This window comes from Hippichthys cyanospilos, chromosome 1 (assembly GCF_059441005.1).
Source record: "Hippichthys cyanospilos isolate Australia breed blue-spotted pipefish chromosome 1, RoL_Hcya_1.0, whole genome shotgun sequence".
Taxonomy (NCBI): Eukaryota; Metazoa; Chordata; class Actinopteri; order Syngnathiformes; family Syngnathidae; genus Hippichthys; species Hippichthys cyanospilos.
In genome coordinates, this window is record NC_142369.1 from 31,856,092 (window position 1) to 31,883,107 (window position 27,016).

Consider the following 27,016-nt stretch of genomic DNA (forward strand, 5'->3'; position numbering starts at 1 on the left):
GTGCTATTTTTGAAACGTAACCCCGGCGATAAACGAGGGATCACTATAATGCAATAGAAGTGTAATGCATTGCATTTCAAATACAGCAATATTGTAATGTGACTAATTACTTTGAAGTGACAGTGATAATAAATAATGCATTACAGTTTTGAAGTAACTTGCCCGACACTGATCCCATGAACTGTTTTGTCTTGCATTAATTTCCACTGCTACTGATGACTGCCCATTCAGTAATACGTTTCAAACAAAGGATACCAGTACCAGTACCTTCTTTTGCTTTATGAGCGTCAATTATTTTCAGTTCCTGTGTTCTTGATAACAGCTTAGTAGAACCCACTGTACTGATAGTTAGGGTAAGGTCCAATACCGCTGGGCATGAAAAGACACACAGCTTCTGGTCTTTCCAAGAGGAGCAGTGATTCTTATAAACTCTGCAGGGTGCCCAATCTTTTGCTGACACCGTCATTTCAGCGTATATTATTTTGATATTGTAAATGAAGTATTACAAAATGTTTTCCTTGGCTTCTTTAGCCGCCCAAACTTTTGCCCCCCTCCCCCTTGTGTTTAAAGCCAAAGGTTCAGTCAGAAAACAAGTTAAAGAAATAAATACATTCACAATGACTAAAAGTGAAGCTTAGTGCTATCCTAGGTTAAGCATTTTGTGAGTATGTGATGCAGATACTCTCGAAGTCACTGAAAATAGTCTCAATAAAAGAACTGTAATAACCGAACATTAAATGTCAGACTAGAGAATTTTCGTAAAACCTTTTATAGCATGAAAGCCTACATTTAAATTCTTTCCTGATCAACTGTGGTGAAGTACAAAGAAAAAGAAATACAAATACTTCTCAACAAAGCAACAAATTTCAGGGATAACAGAAAAGTTACAAACATTTAAACATTTTATAAACTGAAATACACATGCATTGATGTTGACCCTGATCCAACTTTGCACGTATAAATGAATGTATAAATGTATAAAACGACTAAGCGGAATAAAACCCCCAAACACGTACGGACAAACACAACAACAGAACTCAAGTTTTGCGTTAAAGCCTTCCATTCCAAGTCATGCGAAATGGTTTGTTTGAACTGGAACAAAAGCTCCGTCTGTCTGCCAGTTGCAGAACTCTCATGTTTCCATGTTTCCAATAGGGGCTCTAAAAACAAAACACCCAATGCAAAAAAAAAAAAAAAAAAAAAGTTTACTTGCAGTGGGCTATATGCACACACTCCAATAAAAAACAAGCAAGACGAGAGAACACAAAGTAAAGACAAATAGAACAACTAACAATGTGACATTGTGGTCCATGTTTGTGATGCCAGTTAAAGTAAAAGGTCGAAGGTGCTATTGAAGTGAGATCTTAGTGCTTCAAAAGTGATATGTACTGGTTTGAACCACATGAGCGATAATGAGTATCTGCTCCTAGCTGCTAAATGTGACTGAAGTCAGGTACTTGACACATGAAAAAGCAGTGTGATCACATACGGCTGAAATGGGTGAAGGGATTTTGGTGAATAAATACAAAGTAGTGCTAGGATGATTGAAAAAGTAAAAAGAGAAAGATAAAAATGTATTGCACTCAAAGGTTTCCATGGAAGTGGATCGCATACGTTCCATAAGCCATCACCTAAGTTGTCATCTTATAAAAGCATTAAAAATGGCAAAGAGTGAGACAATTTGTTATAAAAAGGCTACTTGAAGTAGAATACATTTCTGATGTAATATCGTCGGCATTCTTCAGTGCTTTTTGCAGAGCTACACTCGTGGTCGTCAAACTGATTATTTATTTATTTTTTTTAAACAGTGATTCTGAGATACTTGCAGAAAAAAAAAGGACCCTGTGCGGCTGACAGTCTCCGACCCTCCACCATCTAGTCCAGCACCCTTGGTCGTTGTCTGTGTCCCAATATACCTTCTGTGCTAATCCCCGTCCAAAATCTGCTCTCCCGCAAGATCCATGGCTGCGGAGGCCTTCAGTGAGGTTCCGGAAGAGTCCATAAACATCTGTGGTATGTCATTCCCAAAGTAGATTTTGCTGTTGGCGGCGATGGCCTTGTACTTCATCAGCTGCAGGTATTCGGGCGTTAACTTCAGCTGCGACAAAGGAAACCGAATTAAAAATGCGAATCAAAAACAATGAACTCTGGTGTGCACGTAACCAAAACACACACACTCTGTTTAAGTTACATAAATTCTACATCATGAAAAGTCTTAAAACAATATCATAGTGGAAAGTCCTAAGAGGGGGAAAAATATATATGTTTTTTTGTCTTATTCAACTTCCCCCGTTTGTACCTATGTACTGACCAAAACCTGTTTTTCTCTCACCTTGTTGGCCTCTGCTGCTTTAAGTGTAGTGTAGAACTCCGCATCTGCTTTGGCCTTCTGTCGCGCAAGGAAGGCCTCGTCTATGAACCGTACGAAAAGTATATTGTCAAAGTAGAAGAGGAACATAATTGTGTGTGTTGTCTGAGTTCTGCTGCAGGCTATAATCGAGGAAGTTTTACTATTAAAGAGAAAGCAACCCCCTTTTTTTTATTTTAAATATTACAATCACCGCTTTTCTCCGTGTACAATTCGACCTCGTACGTAAGTCGACCCCCCCGCCCCCCTTTATTAACTTCAACTTGGGTGAATTTTACACTTTTACAGTCTACCCCTGACTTGAGTGGTTACACGTATTATGTCTGTCCAATTAAAACACATGCTGTGTGTTAATAAAATGACAAAATGACAGTACTTTTAGTTGCATTTCTTCATCGTATCGGATAACATACTGACAAGTGCGGGGCAACGCGTGCGTCGACGCAAATGCCGAAACTAATGTTGAAAAAAAAAAACGATTTGAAGTTTCAGTGCTTTATTTTTTGACACTTTTGGCTGAAAATAAATTTGTCTAAAAGCCGTCATCACTATCTGAAACGCCAAATAGCTCCTTCCGTTTTTTTCTTTTCATAATGGGTCAAAGTCCGCCGGAAAAATTATCCACGCAGGCTTGTTGCTGACAACAAATAGGCAAGAAAGTGGAGCTTGACAACAGTGCATTTGAAATTATGAATGTTATTCAAACACAGATACTGTATGTGGAGAAAATTGGTCTGGTTTTGAGTTACGCGGGTATAGGTTGTCCCCCCAATATGCGGGTTTAAAATGAGGGAAAAAAGAACTCTACTTGAACATGGAGGAATACGGTATTACTGTAAATATTCTATGCAACACCATGAGTTCAAGTTGGGCATCCTGATTAGTGCTGCCATTGTGGAATGCGAATGATGCAGCAAAAACCCGCTTTTTTGTCCATCTCTGGGGGTTTCTCAGAGGACAGGTAACGACCATTTAGGGCTCAGCTTGCGGACGTCTCACGCCCCAAACCGGAAAACAGGTGAGTCTGAATGCAGAGGAACTGTGATGCAATTTTCTGTCGGCAGACTGATTTTGCCGCTTGATTCTTTTTCCACAAACAGTCAGGATGCCATCTTTGGACTGGTCGGGGCAAATGAAACTTAATATTGCCACGAAATATTTGATTTGATTGCCCCTTTAATGTTCCTCCTCATCCGAAGATGACATCTTCCAGAGAAAGTGCACAATTGCCACAGCAGAGAAAAAATGTTGGGTAGTGGAAAGAAATGTCTCGCCCCCACACAGAGATAGATTTTGGCAGACATTAGTCGATAAAACATCCTGCTGGGACTTGCCAAATACCTTCTGCTGTACAAGAAAGATCATTTTACAAAAGATCTATGGTGAAAATCTCAACCCAGAATACAAACCTTCAATTTCGGAGATCTTTTTCTCAGTTTCCTTTTCCATGACTTTTTGTCCAAACTTGATTTCTGCGACTTGAGCCACTTTTTCAGCCTCTGAAAGACAAACCATCCAAATGTATTTTTTCCTCCCCAACTTCTCTTTTTATCACATTATTTGTGGACAAAAGACTTCCTCTTTTACCAATCACAGCTTTGATCCTTTCTGTTTCTGCTTCTTTCTCCACAACTTTCTGCGTCTGCTGGGAGATGAGCAACTTAGTCTTCTCGCTCTCCCTGTGGGCAAACGCACAACCTTGAACGCAAATACTGGACATGAAGGATCAATCAATCAATCAAATTTTAACTGCCATTGCCAGTTTGTGTCTGCTGACACCGGCATTTCTCGTGCTGGGTAGTGTGTCTTAAAAGTGCGTTGCGATATATTGCCATAAAGCAAAGGCGAATTGCGAAATATAGTATTGGACAATCTTTGTTTAAAAAAAATCTATGGCATATATACAATCAATTAATGAAAAATGGAAGGAAATGATTAAAATAGACCAAATTGTTTTTCAGAAGCCATACATCATAGACATCCACTGTATGAGAACCCATTTAACATCCGAACCCAACAACAACAAACGAAACAGCTCTGACGTCACTCGCGTTGATGAAAAAAATGCGACAAAAACCAAGGAGAGATCTATTGTTATAATTGATCAAATACAGTGAAACCTCGAGATACGGTCGCTTGATGAAAATAATTTAGCGTATAAAATGAACAAATTGAAACAAAAAAAAAACTTCAACCCTCGAAAACTTCAAATTCCCATTTGAATTAAATGCAACATGAGATTTTACTGCTCGATACGGCTGCTCAATGAGGTAGAGTCACATATTATTGCGCTTCTCTGAAACACAAACGGAAGCTTACTACGGACGAACTGAACATGATAAGGAAGCCCGAAATATGAGTTCAATGGCAGAAACGAAGGAAATGCTATCTTCGTATCATAAAGTTTTCTTGTTCTGCTGTTTGGTCTCTTCCTCTGCCACCAAATTCACTTTTGAACATGGCCTAACTTGAAAAGTAATGTATTCTAACAGTTAATGTGGTGTTTTTTGAAACGCTTGGAGAGATTTTAAAATTTTTTGATTTCATTTAAAATGATTTAAAAAAGCAAATTGGTTTTAAAAAATATTACAATAAAAAAAAAAATAATAAGGCGTTTCAAAACCGATACGCAATATATTGGAAACTTGAACGTCATATCACGATATGCATTTTGCATCACTTCGTATCGCAATATATCGATATTATCGCCCAGCACTAGTCATTTACCTACATGCACATCTCATGCAAGTCTCATGATAAATGTTGAGCTTCACTGGATGTGACGAACCATATTTTTAGGACCATAAGATACATTTTCATGTATGCAGTGCTTTGCAGCACATTAAGAGGAACAAGACAGTACAGAACATAAGTCAAATTTTATTCAATTTCAATTCAACATCCATACGTGAGGTCCACCTGATTATAAGGCGCACTGTCAATTTTTGAGAAGAGACATAGATTTTACGTACATCTTATTGTAAAAAAAGAATAAATACCTAAATTCCCCGTTTATGACAGCTGGCTTTTTATGTGCTTCCTTGCACTTAGTGGTGTTTAGTATAATAATGGCTTGTTTTACTGCTAAGATGAAATGCACGTGTAGCAGACACTGCAATGAATGACCATGATCTTCAGAAGAAAAGGTTTTATATTTTCAACGTTGTTTGATAACCAACCTTTTAAACTTGGTATTCATATAAAAGTGAGCCCCCGTGGGCTTCTGGATCGCAGAGCAACATCGGCGGGCCAGACAGCAACATTTCAAACACTTTGCTACTTGAAAAAAAAGAAAAAAATCCCTCACACTAAGCTACACTGTTACACACTCACGTCAACATAACAGCACCCCAAAAAATAGTATTAGTTTACATGCTAAAGGAAAAAAAACAAGAACAAAATATAACACTATCGTGGTGAACCTTTTAAGCACCAAAAAAAAAAAAAAAAAAAAAAAAAGAGCACCGAGCGACATTTACAGTCCGCTTTGAATGAATACTTTATTGAAAAATAAAGGTGTCTCAAAGGTCAGAACGGGCAGAATACTCATGCCGACTGTTACAAACAGACTTTATCTTCACAAATGCAAACATCTGTATAACCTGTATTACCTTCCTGAGCTTCTTCAAAGATCTGACAGTCATGATGAGCGCTTCAACAAATAAAGCAACGATCTGACTAATCCCGCGTGTTATACGTGGAAATCGTCTGTACACATTGACGCTAATGGGCAGCTCATGCAGCTTTACTCAGCAAAGAAGCATGACAGCGATTCCGTTAAACAAAACTAGCAAACTCAAAACACAAAACATCAATTTGGCTCAGGGCATTCAAATGACTTATAAGGATACGTACTTTTTTGGAAAAGGAGAGGCTTTGGACAAGACAAGTTCGAAATTATGTAACAATGTGCAAACGCAATGGATAAAATTGCAGTCAGAGATGATGAAATGCAACCTACTCCTCAGCAATGCACACTAAAACTTTTTTTCTAGTTTTTTTTTTCCTACAGATATTGTTTTGTTGTCTAGAAAGTAGTGGCAAAGTTTGGCAAATTAGAAAGGACTTTTAAACAACAATAACTACCTAAAGGCTACAGGAGCTGAGAAACAGCTCATTCTATGCACATTTGCCAGGATGGAAAATTTAAAGAAGCCTGTAGTGCACTGCCCATGTCAGAAAAGGTAAGTCACTTGGAAAGTTTTCACTTGTTGGTTTTCCAATGTACTTGCCAGTTTTTGATACGCAGGTGAACATAGTATGAGCCTAAAAGTTAATTATTGGGGTTAACACATATTTGCTCAATTGAATGATATCATCGAGGTTTTCGTCTCTGGTTGCGCCACTGAAAAGAATACTAAACTTTGATGTGGGAGGAAATGATCTGTCTTTGAGAGTTAAGATAACTAAATCTCAGCTGCAAGTTGATGCATGCACCGTATTGTCTGTTGAAACCCAGTGCTGTTAAAGTGCCACGTTTTTACGTGAAATGAGAAAACAAAATATCACAATTTTTTCCATCTCAAATGTGGATTTTTTTTTTTTTTTTTTTTTAGACACATCAAGCAGTGAAAATTATGGTCGGCGAAATATTCCCAAGCCAAATGAGAAGGGTAGAAAAAAAAATTGATGGACAGTCATTGTCATTTGGTGGAGAGAAAAAAACGTCATGGAAAAAACTATTAGATGACTTGTTCATTTTGAATGTCTGCTACAACTAATGTTTTTGCCAAATACAATGATAGCAATAAAACTATGTGCAGATATTTTCGATGATCTTCTTGAGCGTAAGCAAAACCTCTTAAGTTCATACAATTGCCATTCCACTCTAGTGCCAAATGTGGTGCTCGATTTCATGTTTTCTTTATCGGTCAGACAAATGATACGGCAATAATGTTGTAAGCAGGCGTTTAAAAGAACCAGAAATGGAACAAAATAAGGTCTAATGTGTTTCCCTGATTTGCTCAAGCGTGTAACTATTATCCACATAGTACTTTAATGGATTGGGAATTCTCATGTTGAAACGCATGTTTTTTTGTGGAAGGAGAAGTTCTCCTACATATTGTATAACTAACTGTTTCAGCTGTCAACACTCAACTCAAAGATATGAATACCAGCGTCATTATCTAGATACAACACGCCCTTTGAGCAGTTTGCCTACGGCCACGTTACGCCAGGAGGTCTGAGTTGTTGGCTTATTTCATGAACGTGGGGGAGCACATTATTTTGGCAGGGGAACGAAGTAAATCTCATGAAAAACGTTTGAGAAAGGAGAGAAACAACTTCTTTTCAATGTCCATGTACTGATAGATGGGAATGAAGAAAGAATACACCTTTTTATTGCCTATTTTAGGTCAGAAATCAAGAGTAACACAGCTTGGGCTCTCACTATCGCATCTTTTTAAAATGGATGATTTTATGATTATTCTATAGACTAACGGAGTGCTACAGTCTTTTTCAACCACTGTGCCACGGCACATTAGTGTTCTGTTGGAGCCCACTGCTATTTAAACTAAACTCTGTTAAAAATGCCATGGTTTTGAGGAATGAAAAAACAGAAGTTATTCACAACTTTTTCCACCTCAAACAAAGTGTATCAATTATGTTTTAGCTGTATCAAACTGCGAAAACTATGGCCAGTGAAATATTCCAAAGCCAAATAAAGTGATATAGTCAGGTATGCAGTGGGAAATCACTGTATTTTTCAAATTATAAACTACAGCAGATTGGAAGACGGACCAATAAAAATGTAACAGAAAATGCATCTTTGTCATGTTTTGGCAGCGCCGATCTATAAGCTACAGGTTGTACCATTAGATATTTATGTAGAAAATGTTTATTCAAAACTTTTTTCAAAATGCCAAGGCACAGGGTGGCGAGGAGTAAGAGCGGCAAGGTATGGAGCTGTGGAAAGGTATCCTATTTGACTACTTTACTAATTGCGGCATAGACACGCAATGGTAAACTTGGTGGGACACGGCTGGTGCGCAACTTTGGGTATTATGGCAAAATAAACTCAAGCTGTGTCGCGAGGAAAAGGAAAAGCAACTGCTTGGAGCGCATTCAACGTTATTCACCGACCGCTCACAATGTGGGAGAGATGAGATTTATTCTGTTTTGCTAAAGTTTTTACATTCAAACTGTTGGTGCCTTCTATACATGGTACCAAGAAAATACCAGAATCTGACCCTAAAATTAAAGGTGTCCTATATTTGGGGAATTACAGTATGGTAATTATTTTAAATATTCTACACAAATGAATTATTAGACACCAACAAAATTTGCCTATGCTAAATGGTTATCTATGCCAATTTAAACTGCCCCCTACTGCATGCATAAACAATATCTTACGCTAAAATTTTGCATGACATTATTAGCACCATTGTCTGTGTTTGTTGCTATTTATTTCTTTATCGCTCGATGATGGAATGTAGTCTGCTGCTCGGGGAAGTGAAACAGAATAAGAATTTATTGTGTGGTTCAACTATACATATGGCAATACATCTCTTGAACTTGAATAAACACTAGCGCATTAGTGATTAACAAGTAAAGTCAAAAAACACTAACTACCATTTCGTTCAGGCCTACAAATAGTTATATGTATATTAGTCATAATACACACAAAAGTGTCTTTAACTCATTTGATCCAAAAGACATTTTTTTACGTTTTCTCAAGACTCCAGACATTTCATCCCACCATCCCATACTTAATATTTCTTTCCAATTTCTTTTCAGGTTTTTGGCTAAAGGAGGGTCTAAAAATGAACAGTAGTCTTCTGCGGCTGCTGCTTCGTCGTCGCCTCCATGAGCAGACTGGACACATTTCGTGCTTGATTGCAATTTTTAATTTGAACACCTCCAAGTTAGATACATATTTTTTTAGTTACAATAACTCGCTTAACAAAGTTTCAGCCAAATCATGTTGAATCCAATAATAAGGTGGCTACATTTGCGAATCACAACTTTTAAAAAAGAATCAACCTTCTTCTTCTTCTCTTGTTATTTACGATTGACATACAAACCTTTTCCCCCTTTTTCTTCCTATTTTATTTGCGACTGGCACACAAACCCAAAACTTGCTCGGCTGCACACAAGACACAAACAGACGTCCAAACCTGAATTTGAATTACATTCACAAAGTTTTCCTTGTTCGGCTATCTGTTGCTAAAAAATGGTGGCGAAACATGGCTGCCTCCTCTCTGAGCGGCACGCCTCATGTAATATGTAATGTAACTAGACCTGCGATTATATTTAACAAAAAATGTTGATGCGATAAAACACATTGATTTGAATGTTATTGAAATTTACAACATTTTGGACAAAGAGGTGTCCAGGTGTCTGAACACACACTAAACATTGCAAGTCACCAAGTTAGTAATGATTTTGCACACACAGCGGAGGATTGTGTGAGAATTGGAGTTAGCATTTTAAAGTTGCTGTAACTAATCAAATTTTGGCCCTCCCGAAACACCTGAAGTCAAAGCTAAGATGCTAAAAGGGTGACATGAAAACATGTGATTAGTTTTAGGTTTCCTGTGGAACATTTAGCAACATGAGTTTCAACAACCGAGTATTTAGGAGAGGGACAAAAACAATACGAACGGTGGGGCCCAAGGAACATTCTCTATTTACGCAGGGATCAAAAGAAAACTTACATGAGCTCATAGTTTCTGCGGATACTCTCTGGGATGTTGGGCTTTGTGACACGAACTGCCTGTAAAGCACAGAAAAGACTGGTTAGCTCTTTAGCAAAATGTTGCCCACCAAGTGTTCACCAAAATAAGCAGAAGCAGATGTTGAGGAGCCCAGATGTAAAAGCTCAACATCCTCGATGTGACAAGATTACTGGTTTCCCAGAAAGAGCAGCGACTGTTATTACAACTGGTTCTGCTTATTGACAGGAAACTTCAGGCCAGAGTAATAAAACCCAAGGGAAAGTGTAACACTCAGCATTGAAATGTGTGTTTATCTACAGGGTTTAAGAAAGTTCTTCATTAAACCCCTAGTCCACCTACCCAAAAAAAGAACAAATCAAGAGCACTGCTTATGAACAATCCTGTGGGGACGGTGAAGGTCTTGCAGGGGTTGTGAAAGCTAACTATAAATGCCTTCTGGTCTTTCACTGACAATACAATATATACAATGCTGTGCATAGCTGACATCAAATTCATCAGGGGTTCAAATGATGGTTGAGCAGTATTTTCAATATCGGAGGGTATCAAATGAAAAAACTTGCACGAGAGGTTATGTAACGCTCGTTTGGGCTAGGATGGGATCTGACAGCTGCCAAGATGGTGAGACACGGCAAACAGACTATGAACGACTATGGCGCCATGGGGTGCAAATAAGACGTACACAAAGCCTGCTTTTCATTCATGTATTATTAATTCTTAAATTATCATATACTATAATCATATATATATATATATATATATATATATATACACATATACACAAATTATGCTATCGTGATTTGCTATTAATAAAAGATATGACCATAAGTAGCAGGAGATACTGAAGATTTCAATACAGTGCATAATTGAATAAATTTTCCCTTTTTTAAATTTAGTGCCTCAGTCCATATAGTGAGGTGCATAAAAATCAGTCGCATCGCAACCTCAACACCGTTACAAACATTTGGGATTCTCTATCTTGTCATCTGTGACCTCGGAACGCACGGACTAAATTCCCCACCAACCATCAGTCACAATTAACATTTGCCTTCCGGTAACAGTGAAAATACAGACTTTATATTGTGTCTTCTGAGAAAATGAAAGGAAGACAAGCAGTGGTCAATCAATACTTCACGGTTATAAAAACATAATAGTTAAGGTTGACAAAAAAAAAAAAAAAAAAATGTCCGACTAGAGTTTCTCAGCAGTCAGGCTCTACACACAAACACAATTTCTTTTTCTACTGGTCCCACCACCTCATCCAGTGCCATGCCATACAGTAAATACTGCCATGGACTCAGACAGCTGTGACACCTCAGCACTAGTTTGATTAGAGGTCACAAGGCCATGTTTAGAGCTTAAGTACCAACAAAATATCAATTTTCAGATTTGTGATTTAATGACCAGAAAAGTTCAATACAATAAAGCACATTGAAAGGCATTTCTACTCTTGTATTTTAAAAGTAATGAATCAGAATTTCACTCCAAAACAAAATGGAAAATATTATTTTTGCAATTAAAGAGGACTGCTGTTAAAAAACAGTTGAAGCTCTTTGCAAACCAGGCCAAGTCTAAAATCTTGGGAGTACTTTGGTGTGATTGTTGAAAGTAAAGTTTGAGTCAATCAAACTTTACTTTCAACAATCACACCAAATCAATCACTAAAAAAGCCTTTAAGTAGCTGAAAATGATATCCAGATTGAAGGGAGACCAGGAAAAGCTTAGCCATGATTTATCTCCAGTAGACATGATTATTGTCTTCTGACTAAACTCCCTAAAAGGAACATCAAAAAACTGCCGCTCATTCATAACACTGCAGCACCGGTCCTGACCAGAACAAACAGATTAGAACATATTACGGAAGAACAACAAAAGGCTCTCCAGTGGCTCCCTGTCAACTCTAGAAGAGATTTTTAAATTCTGCGACTGGTCAATAAATCACTGAGTTGTTGGGGTCCTGAATACAATAAGAGAAATGCTGATTGACTATAAACCCAGGAGAGCTCTGAGGTTTGCAGACTCGGGTCAGTTAGTGAAACCCAGATGACAGTGCAAACATGGTATTTAGCTGTGATGTTCACACAAGTTGAATAAGTTACCAAGAGAAGTGAAGTCAACGAAGACTCTAAATTCTTTTAAAACCATCTTAAAACCTTTTTCTTTTTCCTCTATCTTTTCACTCGGGTCTTTAAAGAATATTTATATTAAATCTGCATGCACTGTCTCAGTAATTTTAGCTTAAGTTGTTTTCTTTACTTTGCTTTTTTGAATGTCTGTTTAAACCTGTGAATGTGCTAAAATGTAGTTCCTTTGTTGATTTCTATGCCTTCCCTTTAGCTGCTGTGTCTGCTTGTGTGAAGCACATTGACTTGCCTTGTGGATGAAATGCGCCATAAAAATAAAGCTGCTAGGGCTATAATGTGGTATGTAGTGACTAGGAGTGGGAATTGATAAGTATTTAGCGGCTTTGATTCAATCACTGACATTTCATTTCAACCACATTTTTCATTGAAAAAAAACACATAAAAAGCTTTTTGAATTACTGTACTTTGTTGTTGAATAGTGCTACTCTAATAAACCTTCTTTGCCTATGGGTGAAGACCATGGTCTCAGATGTGGAGGTGCTGACCTTCATCTTCATGGTCCTCAGTCGGAAAAGTGTGGAATGCCCTCTGGAATGAAGTCCAGCCCCAAGTGGAGGAGTTTAAGTATCTTGGGGTCTTGTTCACGAGTGAGGGTAGGATGGGACGGGAGATCGACAGGTGGATGCAGAGTCCGCATTAAGCAGACGCCGCACCGGTCTGTCGTGGTAAAGAAAGAGCTGAGCCAAAAGGCGAAGCTCTCTATTTACCAGTCGAGCAACGTTCCTGCCCTCACCCATGGTCATGAGCTGTGGGGTCGTGACTGAAAGAACAGGATCCCGGATACAAGCGGCCAAAATGAGTTTCCGCCGCGAGGTGTCTGGGCTCTCCCTTAGAGATAAGGTGAGAAAGCTCGGTCATGCGGGAGGGGCTCAGCGTCGAGCCCTAACCCTGAGAGGAGCCAGTTGAAGTGGTTCGGGCATCTGGTTAGGATGCCCACGGGACTCCTCCCTCCCGGAGGAGCTAGACGAAGTGACCTGGGAGATGGAAGTCTGGGCTTCCTTGCTCAAGCTGCTGCCCCTGCGACCTGACCCCGGAACACTGGTAGAAGATGGACCAATGGATGCTTATGGCTGTTGTAGCCCAGCTGAGCAAACATACTTACACAGCAGCCATGTTGGTGGGGGCAACCTTCCCATCACAGGCGATGCAGGTATTGTACATTGAAAATAAATCATAACTCATTTCTCAAGTGATTGTTGATCCAGTTTACTACACTTGAAAGTTAAAGCATATGTTCTAATAAAAAAAGATACATTTTCAATTAATATTGGGAAAAGGTTCTAGGGTGGGGCCTGTGAAACTGAGAACAGCAGGGAGGGAGGAAGGGAGTGAGAATCACTGGTGATGTAAGTAAAAAAAGTTGATCTCATATTTAAATATAAATAGTGCGTAGTTCTTTTTGCTCTGGTTTTTGTTTATTTTAAAGTGAACTCCAAATGGGGTGTACGTAATTAAACAGCGCATAGCAGACTTAGGCCTTGTCTACACATAGCTGGGGTTCTTGCAAACCAACAGTAAATGTCTTCGGTTCACCCTATTTGTTATATGTGGCTGGGCTTTTTTTTTTTTTTTCCCCCCCATCAAAACAGAGTCTTTCAAAACGTCCGGCCAAAGTGGGGTTTTGCCCTATCCTCTGGTTTCGTGGTTGCATGTGACTTGCTTAAACTGGAGATTTGCATCATGGCGCTACTCTTTTTTCCCGCTAAAGACGCAGACACTGATGACGTCAGAGGCGGATGTTCTTTCTGATTGAACAGAATTTGGTGACACAACTGATGCCTCGCGACTTGCCATGCTTGTAAGTTAATGAAACCACACTGTGGGTTCGTATAGATGCGATTTCTTGAAATAACAATGAGGGAGAGACTATGTGGGTTTAAATAAGCTGGTTACATGTAGACAAGGCCTCAGGCATGATTGCAAGTGAACGAAAACCACACTGCTGGATGTGTATAGAGACGATTTCTGTAAATAAACAAACTACAACAATGAGGGGGGACTATGCGGGTTTAAATAAGTCGGTTACATGTAGACATGGCCACAGGGAAGGCAAAAACACAAGCGTGTCCCACATTTGCACACGGCAACAAGGTACATCCGGTTCCTTTCACAATGTCAGGAGCTTGCAAGCACAGCATCAATCAGCAAATTAATTGTTCTTGAATATTTTCATGACCACGAGAAGACATAATCATGATTACATTTAAATTAATATCGCAACACTAGCATCACAACCAGGGAGGTTAAACTAATTTTAGTTCAAGGGCTGCATGGAGAAAAATCTATCCTTATACAGTCGGCCCCCGGTTTACGAACACCCTCTTTTACGAACATTTCGACTTACGAGCGTGGACCACAGAGTTTTTTGTCCCACACTTACGTGCAAACCTTTCGTCTTACGAACAATCTGACATGCCGGCCATTGTATTAGTTCAGATATTTTCGCTCGGCTGCGTCAACAAAATCAATAGACGACGCTGGTCACGGCAACGTTGAACGCTATTGCTCTTACAATGTCACAGTCACTGTCTCATTCACGGTGTCAGTCACGGAGATGCCGATATGCTATTGGTTGATTAAGGTCATGGTCTCGGTCTCACTCACTGAGATGCTATTGGCCGGCATCACGTCAATCACAGAAATGCCGATATGCTATTGGCCGAACGCCTTTATCTAGCTTGATGGCACAGCTGGTCGGGACGGAAGGAAGGAGAGAAAATGAGTCAAAAACGGAAGGAAGGAATGTTGTGAAGACTTTGCAAACTTTATCTGTTAGACATGGCTTCTAAAATTGCAAGTGGCGGTAAAGGAAGAAGTAAGAGGATGATGACAATAGAAACCAAGCAGGAGATAATAAAAAAAAAAAATACGAAGGAGGCGCACACATAGTTAACCTTGCTCGTGAGTATGGACGGAACCGCTCGGCAATCTTCTAAGGGCAAGACTTTCCTTGCCGGGGGACGGACCTCGCTCGACAACAAAATGGAGAGGCTTCTTCTAATATGGATTAAAGAGAAGGAAATCGCCGGTGATATGTTTTAGTTTGAGAAAAGTTCTTGTTTAAGAAAATAAATCAATAAATTCTGTGGGTTGGTCTCTGCTCACCTCCGTCTCCACTCAGCTCAAATCACTTCGCCCCAGAGGAAAATGTCATTTATCCTTTGTGTATCCATGTTAATTAAATTAACTACACAGTAGGTTATGGTACTAATTTTAAATGTGTGTGTGTAAATACGTGATGGTTTTATCTCCGATTTAACCACGCGTTGCTAGTCAATGTGTACGTACAATTGACAGCGTTTTACTATTTCAACGACATCATCTGCTCACGCATGACACGGAATCGCTGATATGCTATTGCTCTTACAATGTCACAGTCACTGTTTCAGTCACGGTGTCAGTCACGGAGATGCCAATATGCTATTGGTCGAACGCCTTCATCTAGCTTGATGGCACAGCTGGTCGGGACGGAAGGAAGGAGAGAAAATGAGTGAAAAACAGAAGGAAAGAATGTTGTGAAGACTTTGCAAACTTTATCTGTTAGACATGGCTTCTAAATTGCTAGTGGCGGTAAAGGAAGAAGTAAGAGGATGATGACAATAGAAACCAAGCAGGAGATAATAATAAAAAAAAAAAAAAACGAAGGAGGCGCACGCATGGTTAACCTTGCTCGTGAGTATGGCCGTAACCGCTCGGCAATCTTCTAAGGGCAAGACTTTGCTTGCCGGGGGACGGACCTCGATCGACAACAAAATTGAGAGGCTTCTTCTATTATGGATTAAAGAGAAGGAACTCGCCGGTGATATGTTCTAGTTTGAGAAAAGTTCCTGTTTAAGAAAATAAATCAATAAATTCTGCGGGTTGGTCTCTGCTCCCCTCCGCCTCCACCCAACTCAAGTCACGTCGCCCCAAAGGTAAATGTAATTTTTCCTTTGTATATGTTATTTATTTTAACTGTACAGTAGATGATGTTACTCATTTTTAATATGTGTATAAATGATATTTTTACCTAAGGTTTTTGCACGCGTTGCACGCATTCACTGATTAACATAGGTTTGGAGTGCCCGTCATACGAGCAGTTCAAGTTACGAGCGTAGCCGCTGAACGGATTAAGTTCGTAACACGGGGGCCCACTGTATAAGATCAGGCTATATGGCTTAAAAACAGTGTCAATTTTACGTTATTTTTTTTGCTGTGTGTGCCTGCCTGGTCATAATTCCACATAAATAGATGGGGATCAACTGTAAATATAATGTTGAAAAGTAAATTAAAAATCATAATGTGTCTTGATTTGGCAGTTTTCTTTGGAATGAATGGAAATTTTCAATGATATTTTTTTTCCATTTGTTCATATAGTATATATTTTTTTTACAGAACATATAATATGATGAACTAAAAATCAATAAACAAATAAATACAATGTCACACTGTCCAGAGGAAGAAACATGCTACAATCAGAATCTTGGATACTACTTATTTGCAATGGGTGTAGTGAACTACAAAGGATTTAACACTATTAAACGGTGCTGTAGCATCTAATTTTAGACACTGAGAACGTAAAAAAAAAACCCTCCAAAAGAAGTCATGACGTCATGTGGAATACATTGGTATTTGTGCTAATTGCTGAGATTTTAAATAAAGTAAATGCATAAAACAAATACAAGACTGATTGTTGACTGACCGCACATCGAGACAGTGCTGCTGCTGTTGGAGCCTCAGAGCACCCAGAACTATCTGAGGGGCCCAAAACCCCTTAAAGGGGGACCAAGCTCCCCAAATTTTTAGTTTTATAATTTTTTTAACAAGGACCAAAGCTGAATATCTGCCAAATATCTTCGGGGCGGTCGAAAGTTTTTACCTGGGCTGAGGAGTAGCACGATCGAATGGAGCTGCTAATGTTCCACTTTCTGTCACTGAAACAATCAGCAAGCTATTTAACACAATCATGGCAAGCGGTCACTTCCGCTTGAAATTTGCAGTGCTGATCGTGTCATTGCTTGTAAAAGTAAGAATTTTTGTTGTCGGGCATTGGTGTAACAATAATATTGTTAATGTGAGTTGTTAAGAGTGGGACACATTATAGAGTGTCGGAACGAAGCGTTGGCAATAAAAATGAGCACGTAGCTGCTTTAACTTTGTAAGGTTACAAAAACGGAACAGAGTGAAACAACGAGAAAGCCTGCGAAGGACGACTGAGGCCTGTAGATGTGAGTTTTTTTTTTTTTTTTTTTAACGCTTCATGAAATCATCTTGCGGGCGGAATTAAATTGTACATCACCCCTTGGTGATAACAATTTTGTTAATAACCAAAGAATTAATAAAATTCCAAAAACGCAATAGTGCAGATGGACGACTTACACATGACAGGCAAAAGAGCAAATGAAACATCATGTCCGGACTCGCAGGCTAGTGTGTTGATCGGGTTGACTTGAGACAACAAAAGGATTGTTTCGAAATCACACTTATTATATAAAGAAGAAGACAGGCGGACAGAATGACAGCATTTCCCAAAGTTGTACAAAAGCAAACAGAATGATGCTATCACATTGCTGCTACGTTTCATTGCAATGAGCTGTGCCAGATCCAGATTTTATAGCATTGCACAACTTGTTATATAATGGCCCTGTTTCAAGTTAATAAGGGTCCTGCAAACACAACAATACTGGGGATACGGTTACGATTGAAAAATTTTGGAGTACAAGGAAAAATAACAGTCTGGATAACCCCACTGCTGAAATTAGAAATTCCCAGAAAGATAAAATTAGCAACAGATTTTATGTGCAGCATAGATTGGTACAATACAAAGATAAATGTATCAATAAAAACAACATCTAAAACATGACGGTGTGTTTGGATCATTATGCTTTTATGGGGGCTACTTTCACTGTACCTGTATGATGAGACCAGGTGCCATGCTTGTTAGATCTTCTTGCAATGTTAGTTTCAGGTTTTCGTCGATTTGGTCTGAAGATGAGATTGTGGGTGTGCAGATGAGAACATGACTTTGCAGACCAAGTAATACCATGAAAACAAGGATACTATACGAACTAAACTGTCAAGTTACTCATCTTTTAGAAATATTTTCGTGATATTCATGTCTAATGTTTTCATTTTCCTCTAGGATTTTTCAGCAGTAGGGGGCAGATATTCCAGGGAGCTTGCCGTGCTTGATCACCCCGACTCCAAACAAGGATACACACATTTAATCAGTGTGGGAAATGCTAATAAGTAAATGAACACTCGCAAGTGCATTTTCATACTGAGCAAGATCGTTATATCTGGGCTCAATACTAACTTTTACATTTTCAGTTGTTCACACATCACGGGATTTGGTCAAACACTTTCTTGGTTACAGTATTTTACAGTATAGTATGACCATGTTTGCTGATATAGTCTTAATTTGCATAATGCAATTTTCTATGACATTTAAGATTGGCAGTGAATCTCGTCCGTCCAGTCTTCTATCCATTTTCTGTCGCCGCGAATGGCCACTAGGATTGCTGGCGTGCTGGTGCCAATGTCAGCAGTCTCTGGGCAGTAGGCGGGGGAAACCCTGAACTGGTTGCCAGCCAATCGCAGGGCACACAAAGATGAACAACCATTCACACTCACAATCACTCCTAAAGACAATTTAGAGAGTCCAATATACCTTCCATGTATGTTTTTGGAGTGTGGTAGGAACTCGAATTGCCTAGAGGAAACCCGCGCAGGCACAGGGAGTTTATGCAAACACAAGAAGGCTGGGGCAAGCTGAAATTGAACAAGGGATCTCTGAACTGTAAGGTGGACATGATAATCACTGTGCCACAGGGTCGCCTAAAAAATGAACCTATATATATATATATATATATATATATATATATATATATATATATATGCAAAATATTTTACTGTAAAAAGAACTGCAATGGCTGAACACATGAGGTCCATTAGTTTTTATAATAAGAGGTCCATTATTTTTTATAAGGTTGACAGTATAAAAAAGGCTTTGTTTTTAGGGAAACATAATTTTGTTCGACGCAGAGGGCCAACTCTTAATAGCGCAATTAGATGTTCCAATGCAGCTTTCCAACCACACATGTGACTATATTGCAGGAGAAATGTAGAGACTCATTAAAGCTTGGATGACTGATGAAAATAAAACCGCATACCATGGCTCTGAATATTATTCTTGTCCAGTGTTTTAACACCCCTTTAAAGAGGACAAATTTAAAAGTGCTCTATGTTTTTGTGATAAATGTTACAAATAATGTACAGTATATACCAAAGGCAGATTTATTTTTCATCTTGATTCACAAGCACCGGAATTGAAGATGGAAGCTGTGTTGTTTGATTAGGGAGTTTAAACATAAGTAGACTGACCATGTATTGAAATTACGTAAAACAATTCCCCAAATGTAACACACACGTTTTCCCCCCAAATAAAGGCCAACAGTATGGGTGCATCCGATAGAATAATTTAAAGATTAGAATTTTTTTTCTGATGACATTTGACCATGGCTACATTGCACATAATTGAAAGCTGAGTTTTGATGTACAAAACTCATTTTTATAAATGACATACAGTGGGCCCCCGAGATTAATCCATTCCGCGGTTGGGCTCGTAAGGCGAATTCACCAATTGGCAGCCAATCCAAAACTATGCTAAATAGCTAATGCGTTAAGAACCCCAGGTAAAAACATCAAGATTGTACATACATGTTAAAAATTGGTACCAAAATAGTATTGTAAGCGCTACGTATATATAATATACACAATAAAAAATATAGAAAGGATTTATTTGCATTTGAGTGGCAATTGTTATGCCCATATTCCCTAGTAAGGGTAGCCTAGGCTGGGCTAGCTTCATATTTCTTGATTATCTCCAGGTTCGTTTCCATATAAATCATCATCTTACTTCTCCCTTTAACATCATTAGCAATCCTGGGACCCATGGCTAACCCAACCAAGTTAGAACTAAGCAGTAAAATGTACTATAAATACGGTTTTGTAACCACTCGCGCTAGAACAAAGCTTTACCATTCTGCCATTTTGAAACAAGAAAGGCCGACCAATAGCAGACCAGCATCTCCGTGAGGAGATGCTGACCAATAGCAGACCAGCATTGTCGTGACGCGTCGCATTGATCCAGTATGACGGGCAACAGAAAATAAGTGCAATTACCCAAAAACGCCTGCAGATGGAGACAAAACAACACAAATACAGCCAACCCCCTAGGGTCATGACAGTTGTTTTTGTAGCAAAGTGGGGAAAACACCTTAAAGAGGAGAAAAAAAAACTCAATATTGCACATCGCAACATGAAATAAACGTAAGCCAGGGACGCTATAACTCAGGGGTCTGCTGTATTCTTACTTACAATAAAAGATAAAGGGCAGATGTCAGTTGGCTGTTAGAATCTAGTGCCTGAGTTGCAGGTAACAGCAGCTCGTGTTAGCAGAGGTTGTTACTGCAGAAGCAAGCGAATTGAACCTTTGTCTGAGTTCATTCGTGTTCACATGGGAACACTGCAGTAGCTTTCAAGAGGAAAGTGATTCTTGTATCAGAGAATGGTGCAAACCGTGAGGCTGCTACAAGGTTTGGGTGAAACGGGTAAGGGCCCTCACACGGCAACCAAACATGATAACGAGGAGGTACAATCAGTGTTAATTTATTTTAACAGCACGCTTTGAGAAACTCTGCCGAGGGCACCCTTATTTATAAAACTTACGGATGTAAAAATATGAAGAAAAAAAATAAAGAAAATTTGAAGAAATTACTAAAAGGAGATTTATTCTGTTAAGTTACAGTTTTTACATGTCGCCAAACTGTTGGTGCGTTCTATACATGGTAACATAGAAAATACCCCTTAATTTGCCCCTAAACGTAAGAGTGCATTATATACAGAGGTGTGTCCTATATTCGGGGAATTATGATAGTAATCACATCCAGTCATTCTTGGTGATATATGTCAGCTTTTATGGATTGATAGTAATCTCACATTATTTAGACATTTGTAGTTCCGCACATCACATCAATTGATATCTGAATGCTGTCACATTCATGTATGTAATAAATAAAGGACTTGTATCACAGTATTTAAAATTTTCCACAGTTAAAATATAGGCATATAAATTATTGACTCTTACATTGTCAATTTAGTTTGGAATGAAATATGTTTTTTGTTTGTTTTATTTTGGTACCAACATTTCTAACCGGAAAGTGAAATATCTGATTGACTGAACCCCGCGCCTGTTATCACGTGGCAGCCGCGCGTCTTCATAAAGGCGCTCTAAAGCTGACCGGCCACAAAACAATAAAGAAAATTGTGAACATAACTTGCAAACAAAGCTTAAGTGTACTTTCAGCTATGGCCTCTCCATATGGTGCAAATGTGGGAAATGCGCCAGCTTTTCATTTGACATTTCATGGCAAATTGACTCTTGTATTGGTGAAGGTTCACCATGCAGTGCAGCCGTGTACTTCCAAACACACATTTTTCGCCATTTTTGTAGAGTGTTTTTTTTTTTTTTTTTTTTTAACTAGCGAATGTATTTTTGTTATTTGGCTGAGTTTTTTTTTTTGGTAGCAACATTTCTAATCAGAAAGTGAAAAATCTCATTGACTGAAACCGCACCTGTCACCGTGTGGCTGGTATTTAGACCCGACGCCAGTCTAGCAAATTAGAACCCTGCGTCTCAGTGTGTTGATTTACTGCTGCTATTAATTCCATTTAAAATGTTGCAGTTATGCTCCTTATATGTGTCCTACTGACATTTTTGTACCTACCAAACAGGCCAATGTAGACCTCCTGCAGAGAGTGAACGCTGCAGAACTGGTTGAGTTCGTGGTGAACCTTATTGAATATTAAGGCCTTGTCATAATCGGCAGTGAAATTCTTCACTATGTCAAACACTGTATAGAAAGAGAGAGAGAGAAAAATCAAAAGACATCAAACTCATAACATACTGATGTTCTGAAAGATCAAATAGTTATGAAGTTGTTTACCTGCTGAGGGAACAAGGTAATTTACTACCTCGATGCGATCAAAGTAGATCATCACTCCGCCACTGCAAGATATTTTTATTACATACTTTTGAGTGAAAAACCCCTCTGAAAATGATGCCAGTGCATTATTTTCTTTACACAGGTTGAACCATCTTGAAGCACACATACAATACCACTTAAAACAATCAAAAGAGACACCCTACCTAGTACCACAGGGAACATTTTTCACCTCATCCGTCTGAAGTGTTGTCTAAAGAAAAATAACACTGCATTATTTTCTGACAGAGTATCAGCACAAAAAAAAGCTTCAGTACAGTAACCATATAACCATATTTAGGGAACACCAAGTCTCAGACTGCTGAGGACACAAGTTTATTTACAGTGATCATGGGCATTAATGCCATGACCTTTTGCTTTAAGGTGTTCTTTCTTTACCAGCGTAGAATTACAGGGTGTTCCAAAATGTTTGACCCCATTTAGTAGGTCAATAATTTTGACAATTTTCGTTGACCTCAAATTTTCACAGCTTGTGTAGAAACGTTTCATGTTTTTGTGTCTAACGTTTTATCTTTGTGCAAAGTTCTATCTTTTCAAGTTAAGAAATGCCGTTCACTTCAAAAGAAAAGGCATTTTGCGTTATAGAGTATGCTCGGACTCAGTCACCGAAGACAGTGCAGCGTGCCTTCTTCACAAATTTTACAAAGAAGGCACCAACGACAAAACAAATTAGGACTTGGCACCATACATTTCAAAATGAGTTACATTAGGATCCATCAAGTAGTTTCCGAGATACGGCCATTTAGATTGGGGTCAACCATTTTGGAACAGCTTGTATTATGCAGCTTCCACATTCTAAAGATATTCCGATCCCATTTTTACCTCGGCAACGTATTAAGGAGGCTGGATAGAATAAAAAGTGCATCCAAATTGTCGCATTCAGTAATTTAATTTTTTGCATATAAAACTATGCCAACATGATGCCTTTTGGCTCGTGATGGAGTGGTTAAAACCATAAAGTTTAAAACTAAAACAAAACTATTGAATCCATGACTACTCCTGAAGTCTTCTCCATGCCACAACGCCAAGACACGATTGATCCACTCCCATGCTTAAAAGTTGGACAGGGAATGCTTTCATTCAATTACTGTATGTGCCCCTTCTTCACCAAGTGTACCTTTGATCATTCCAGCCAACAAGTTTAATTTTACCTTCATGGGCCCACAGAACGTTTTTCCAAAGTGCATCAGGATTGTCCATATTTGTTTACAAATTTCAACTGCTGATTTGTGGGGTAGGCACGTAGAAAATATTTTCTTTTGATGACAATGGTTTGATACACACAACCTTGCGTCTTTGTGCAGTCGAGTGAATACCTGCATTAAAGTGTGATAGCACCCTCTGTTGGTGAAGGCTTGCCGTGTGTCAGAATCTCGAATTCAAAATCGTCACTGAGTATGCCGTGGAGCGTGCGGAAAATTGTCCTGTAGCTCTAGACCAGGGGTTGTGAACCTTTTTGAATAGAGAGCTACTTCTTTGCTACTGAGTAATACGAAGGGCTACCAATTTATGTGAAGACCCTGATCATGTTATTGATTTCTTACAATAATTAAGAAACAGCTGTAGTAAATATGTGAATCAAGTGTAATATGTCATGTTATATATGCATAATCGTTAAAAAAAATTAATAGAAAATCACAATATTCTATCACTGTAAACTATTATCAGAACAGGACTGCTGGCTACTCATGTGATCCTCGGGGGCTACCTAGTGCCTGCGGACACCACATTGGTGACCCCTGCTCTTGAATCTATGGTGTAGCCTACTTTCAAGCTATTAAAACATCACTTGCAGTAATCCTAGCAGTAGTAACTACACTTGCGATGGCTCGAGGTTTGGAAACGCTTGGACGCGGAATTAAAACCTAATTTTTATTGGAACCTTGGTTGACAACTTCCTAGAAATTACATGTATGTATTAAAAAAGCTACTGAGAATGACATTATTAACAAACCCTATGAAATCTTTAAAAGCCAACCTCAAGGTATTATTCTACAATGGAGGATTTTTTTTTTTAAATGAAGAAAAAATCCTTAATTAGAGGATGGTTCCAAATCTTCTAAGGATACCTTATACAAGTCAGACCTGAGTATAGGTTTTAAGAAAGAAGAAAAAAGAAAGAAAGGATATAACTTATTGTACGAAAAATACAGTTATTGGGTTGATTATAATAAATTGTGCTTGGAATAAGGGGCGTTAATTTACTGTTTGAAGTGTTGTTTTTGACCACGGCAAAACACAAACATATTATTTAGCATAATATACATTCATTTGAATCACCTGTACAGACTTGTAGGAGGTGATGAACGGAAGCATAAGATGGAAACCAGGTCCACTCGTGGTGGTCAGGAGAGCTCCTCCCCTATTTTGCAAACACATGAGCATTCATTTGGGATTATAAAACATAACAAATTGGTTTTTCTATTGTGTTGAATCAGGAAAGTCGAACCACTAGAATCCGTTGCTTTACAGGCGTTAGTGCAAAATGCTTTTTTTGGGGTCACACTTTGTTAAAGATTGCATTGACAGTTGTCAGACATTCACAAACGTTTAACAATTGCAAATAGTTTTTTCTTCTTGCAATGAAATGCTGAACATGTTCACAATTTCATAACACTAGGAAAAACATGCTTGTATATTTGTCTTATTGATTGTCTTTCCTCTGGCCACATGTTTTCAATTGATCCAGGGACTGAGATGAGCAGTAGAAAACATTGACAAAGTTGCCATATCACAATGTGCAATTAGTTGCATTTTCAGGAAGACAACTCTCCAAAGCCTTATAAATTATGTTTAAGATGTCTTTGGCAAATTGAATAAAAACAGATGGCTGTTTTACAGATAAGAAGGTTAACTGCTTTGCACACAAAGAAAAGCCAAACATGCTGCACAGACCTCACCTGTAATACACTCCAGTGTGACCCTCATCAATCTTGTGCATTGAAGCTAAAAGTGCTGCTCCAGCAAGAGCCACAATAATTGAGAATATGGCACCCCACTGTGCCATCCTGGAAAGCAAAATAGACAGACAAACTGTAATAACGAGTGGATAGTTTAAGAGCGGTGCTAAAAAAAAAAAAAAAAAAAAAAATCAAAACAATCACCCCCCCACCACCACATTCTGATCTGCAGTCACTCAGGAATACATGTAGCAAATAAGACATGCACGTATGCTTGCTTCATGCACACTGTTTATCTGCGCTAGCCTGAGGTTAATCTGTCATTGGCTGGGACTTAATAACCTTGTCACCCTCTAAGAGGATTGAGCGTCAACTTTGAAAATCCCCGATGATAAAATGCATTCAAAGTACTCTCTACAATTATGGGGGATGTCTATGCACATACAGTGGATTCAATCATCTATGGTCATAGTGCATTTGTTTCGCTCTCAGTCGGGACATATAGACAGCTAATCAAACTGTTGATGGTTGTTCTCATTAGTCAATGTTTTTGTATAACTACCTGTGTAAATAGATAGCACCGCAGCTGGACTTTTTAGGCATTGTCTCCGCGTGAACTACGCCCATAAGACACTTACGTGTTAATGGTACTGACAAACCAGCATTAAATGACGTTTTAGCGTGCGCCGTTCTGCCGAATGAAGGAAACAATGTAAAACGTTTGCCCCAGCAAGTAAGTATGCGATCATAATATTGTGGCCAAATGGTCATTGAGCTTTCTACGATACAAGGTACTACAGGGTAGCAAAACAACAACACACAATGTCTTCATGAGTTGCCATGGATCGTAGTATTTACACCGAGTATTGCGGTAAGTATAATTCGATTCTAAATGTCGTTTATGTGGCGCCCTTACCTGCTATTTCATCCAACCGATGTAAAACATGAGAAAACCACACAGCCACCTGTTGACTTCTTCTTCTCACGATTCAACAAGGCTTATAGGTGCGCTACTGACCTCTAACGGACATAGCTAGATAAGCTTAACAAGTATGATGATATGTGAACGCTAATAGATACACACGTATGACACATCAATATTTGTACAATAACTGTAAAGTGTGTATCATAATATTATTAACAGTCATAATGGAAGAATTATGAATTACAGTGTATGAAATAATGCTAACGATTTTATTTTAGTTATTTAAGAAAACACAATGATCGTTTACATTGTTGATATGACAGGATTACCAACTCCTGTACAGCAGTATCTTCTGTATATTTGAAAAAATACAATAAAAAAAAATACTTTATGTACGGAATTAAACTTAAACTATCCGGAAGTCCATCAAAAAACCCTTAGTCCAGGTCACAAACAAATTCGACATTTTAGAAGTGTGTATCAAACTTGGTAGCCCTTCGTATTACAGTATTCATGACCAAATAAGTATATCGGTTAACAAAAAAATAAAAAAAAAAAAGGAGGGGGGTTAGAGGGGGGTGATCCCTGGCATTGGCTATACTTAAAGAATATCATTTTTTTGCATACAGTAGTTCAAAGTAAATGATTTGCCGAGTTAAAACAGCAGAGGGCGACAAAAGACCAGACATTATTTGGCTACATCCGAAAGAGTCACATTTTACTGCAGTCTTTAGACAATGTACTTCCGCAGTGTTTCAGATCAACCTGAATCAGATCAACAGCAATGGGTGGTTCCGTCTGGATCAAAAGGGCAAATTTCTTTGTTTGATTATAAAGGTGGAATTTATTATTTACCACCTGCAATCTTAAGGGTCTTGACTTCAAATGGCAGTGGCACATTATTTTTAGACATTGGCCTCTTGAGAAATTCACTGCGGAGCAAAACCAACCCTAAGGTGTGCC

At 38.7% G+C, this 27,016-nt stretch overlaps 1 protein-coding gene across 1 annotated transcript; it reads right to left on the bottom strand.

Annotated features, from left to right (window-relative positions):
- Window positions 1–753: 753 nt before the first annotated feature.
- LOC148430120 (erlin-2-like) lies at window positions 754–26,127 on the bottom strand. Its single transcript, XM_088433212.1, has 12 exons — window positions 26,045–26,127; window positions 25,129–25,236; window positions 24,509–24,590; window positions 22,375–22,421; window positions 22,172–22,233; window positions 21,953–22,078; window positions 18,076–18,149; window positions 10,024–10,082; window positions 3,956–4,047; window positions 3,778–3,867; window positions 2,333–2,412; window positions 754–2,098 (listed from the first exon to the last, which is right to left on the bottom strand). The coding sequence occupies exons 2-12, from the start codon at window positions 25,233–25,235 to the stop codon at window positions 1,925–1,927; spliced, it is 993 nt and encodes a 330-aa protein (XP_088289338.1). The 5' UTR covers window position 25,236; window positions 26,045–26,127; the 3' UTR covers window positions 754–1,924.
- Window positions 26,128–27,016: the final 889 nt, after the last annotated feature.

Bases quoted from the DNA above. Each gene is read 5' to 3' on its own strand.
- LOC148430120 (XM_088433212.1), bottom strand. From the start codon at position 25,235: ATGGCACAGTGGGGTGCCATATTCTCAATTATTGTGGCTCTTGCTGGA. The intron at 22,234-22,374 runs GTAGGGTGTCTC...AATATCTTGCAG, and splicing joins AATGTTCCCTGTGGTACTAG to TGGCGGAGTGATGATCTACT. The intron at 3,868-3,955 runs GTAAAAGAGGAA...TTTGTCTTTCAG, and splicing joins AAGGATCAAAGCTGTGATTG to AGGCTGAAAAAGTGGCTCAA.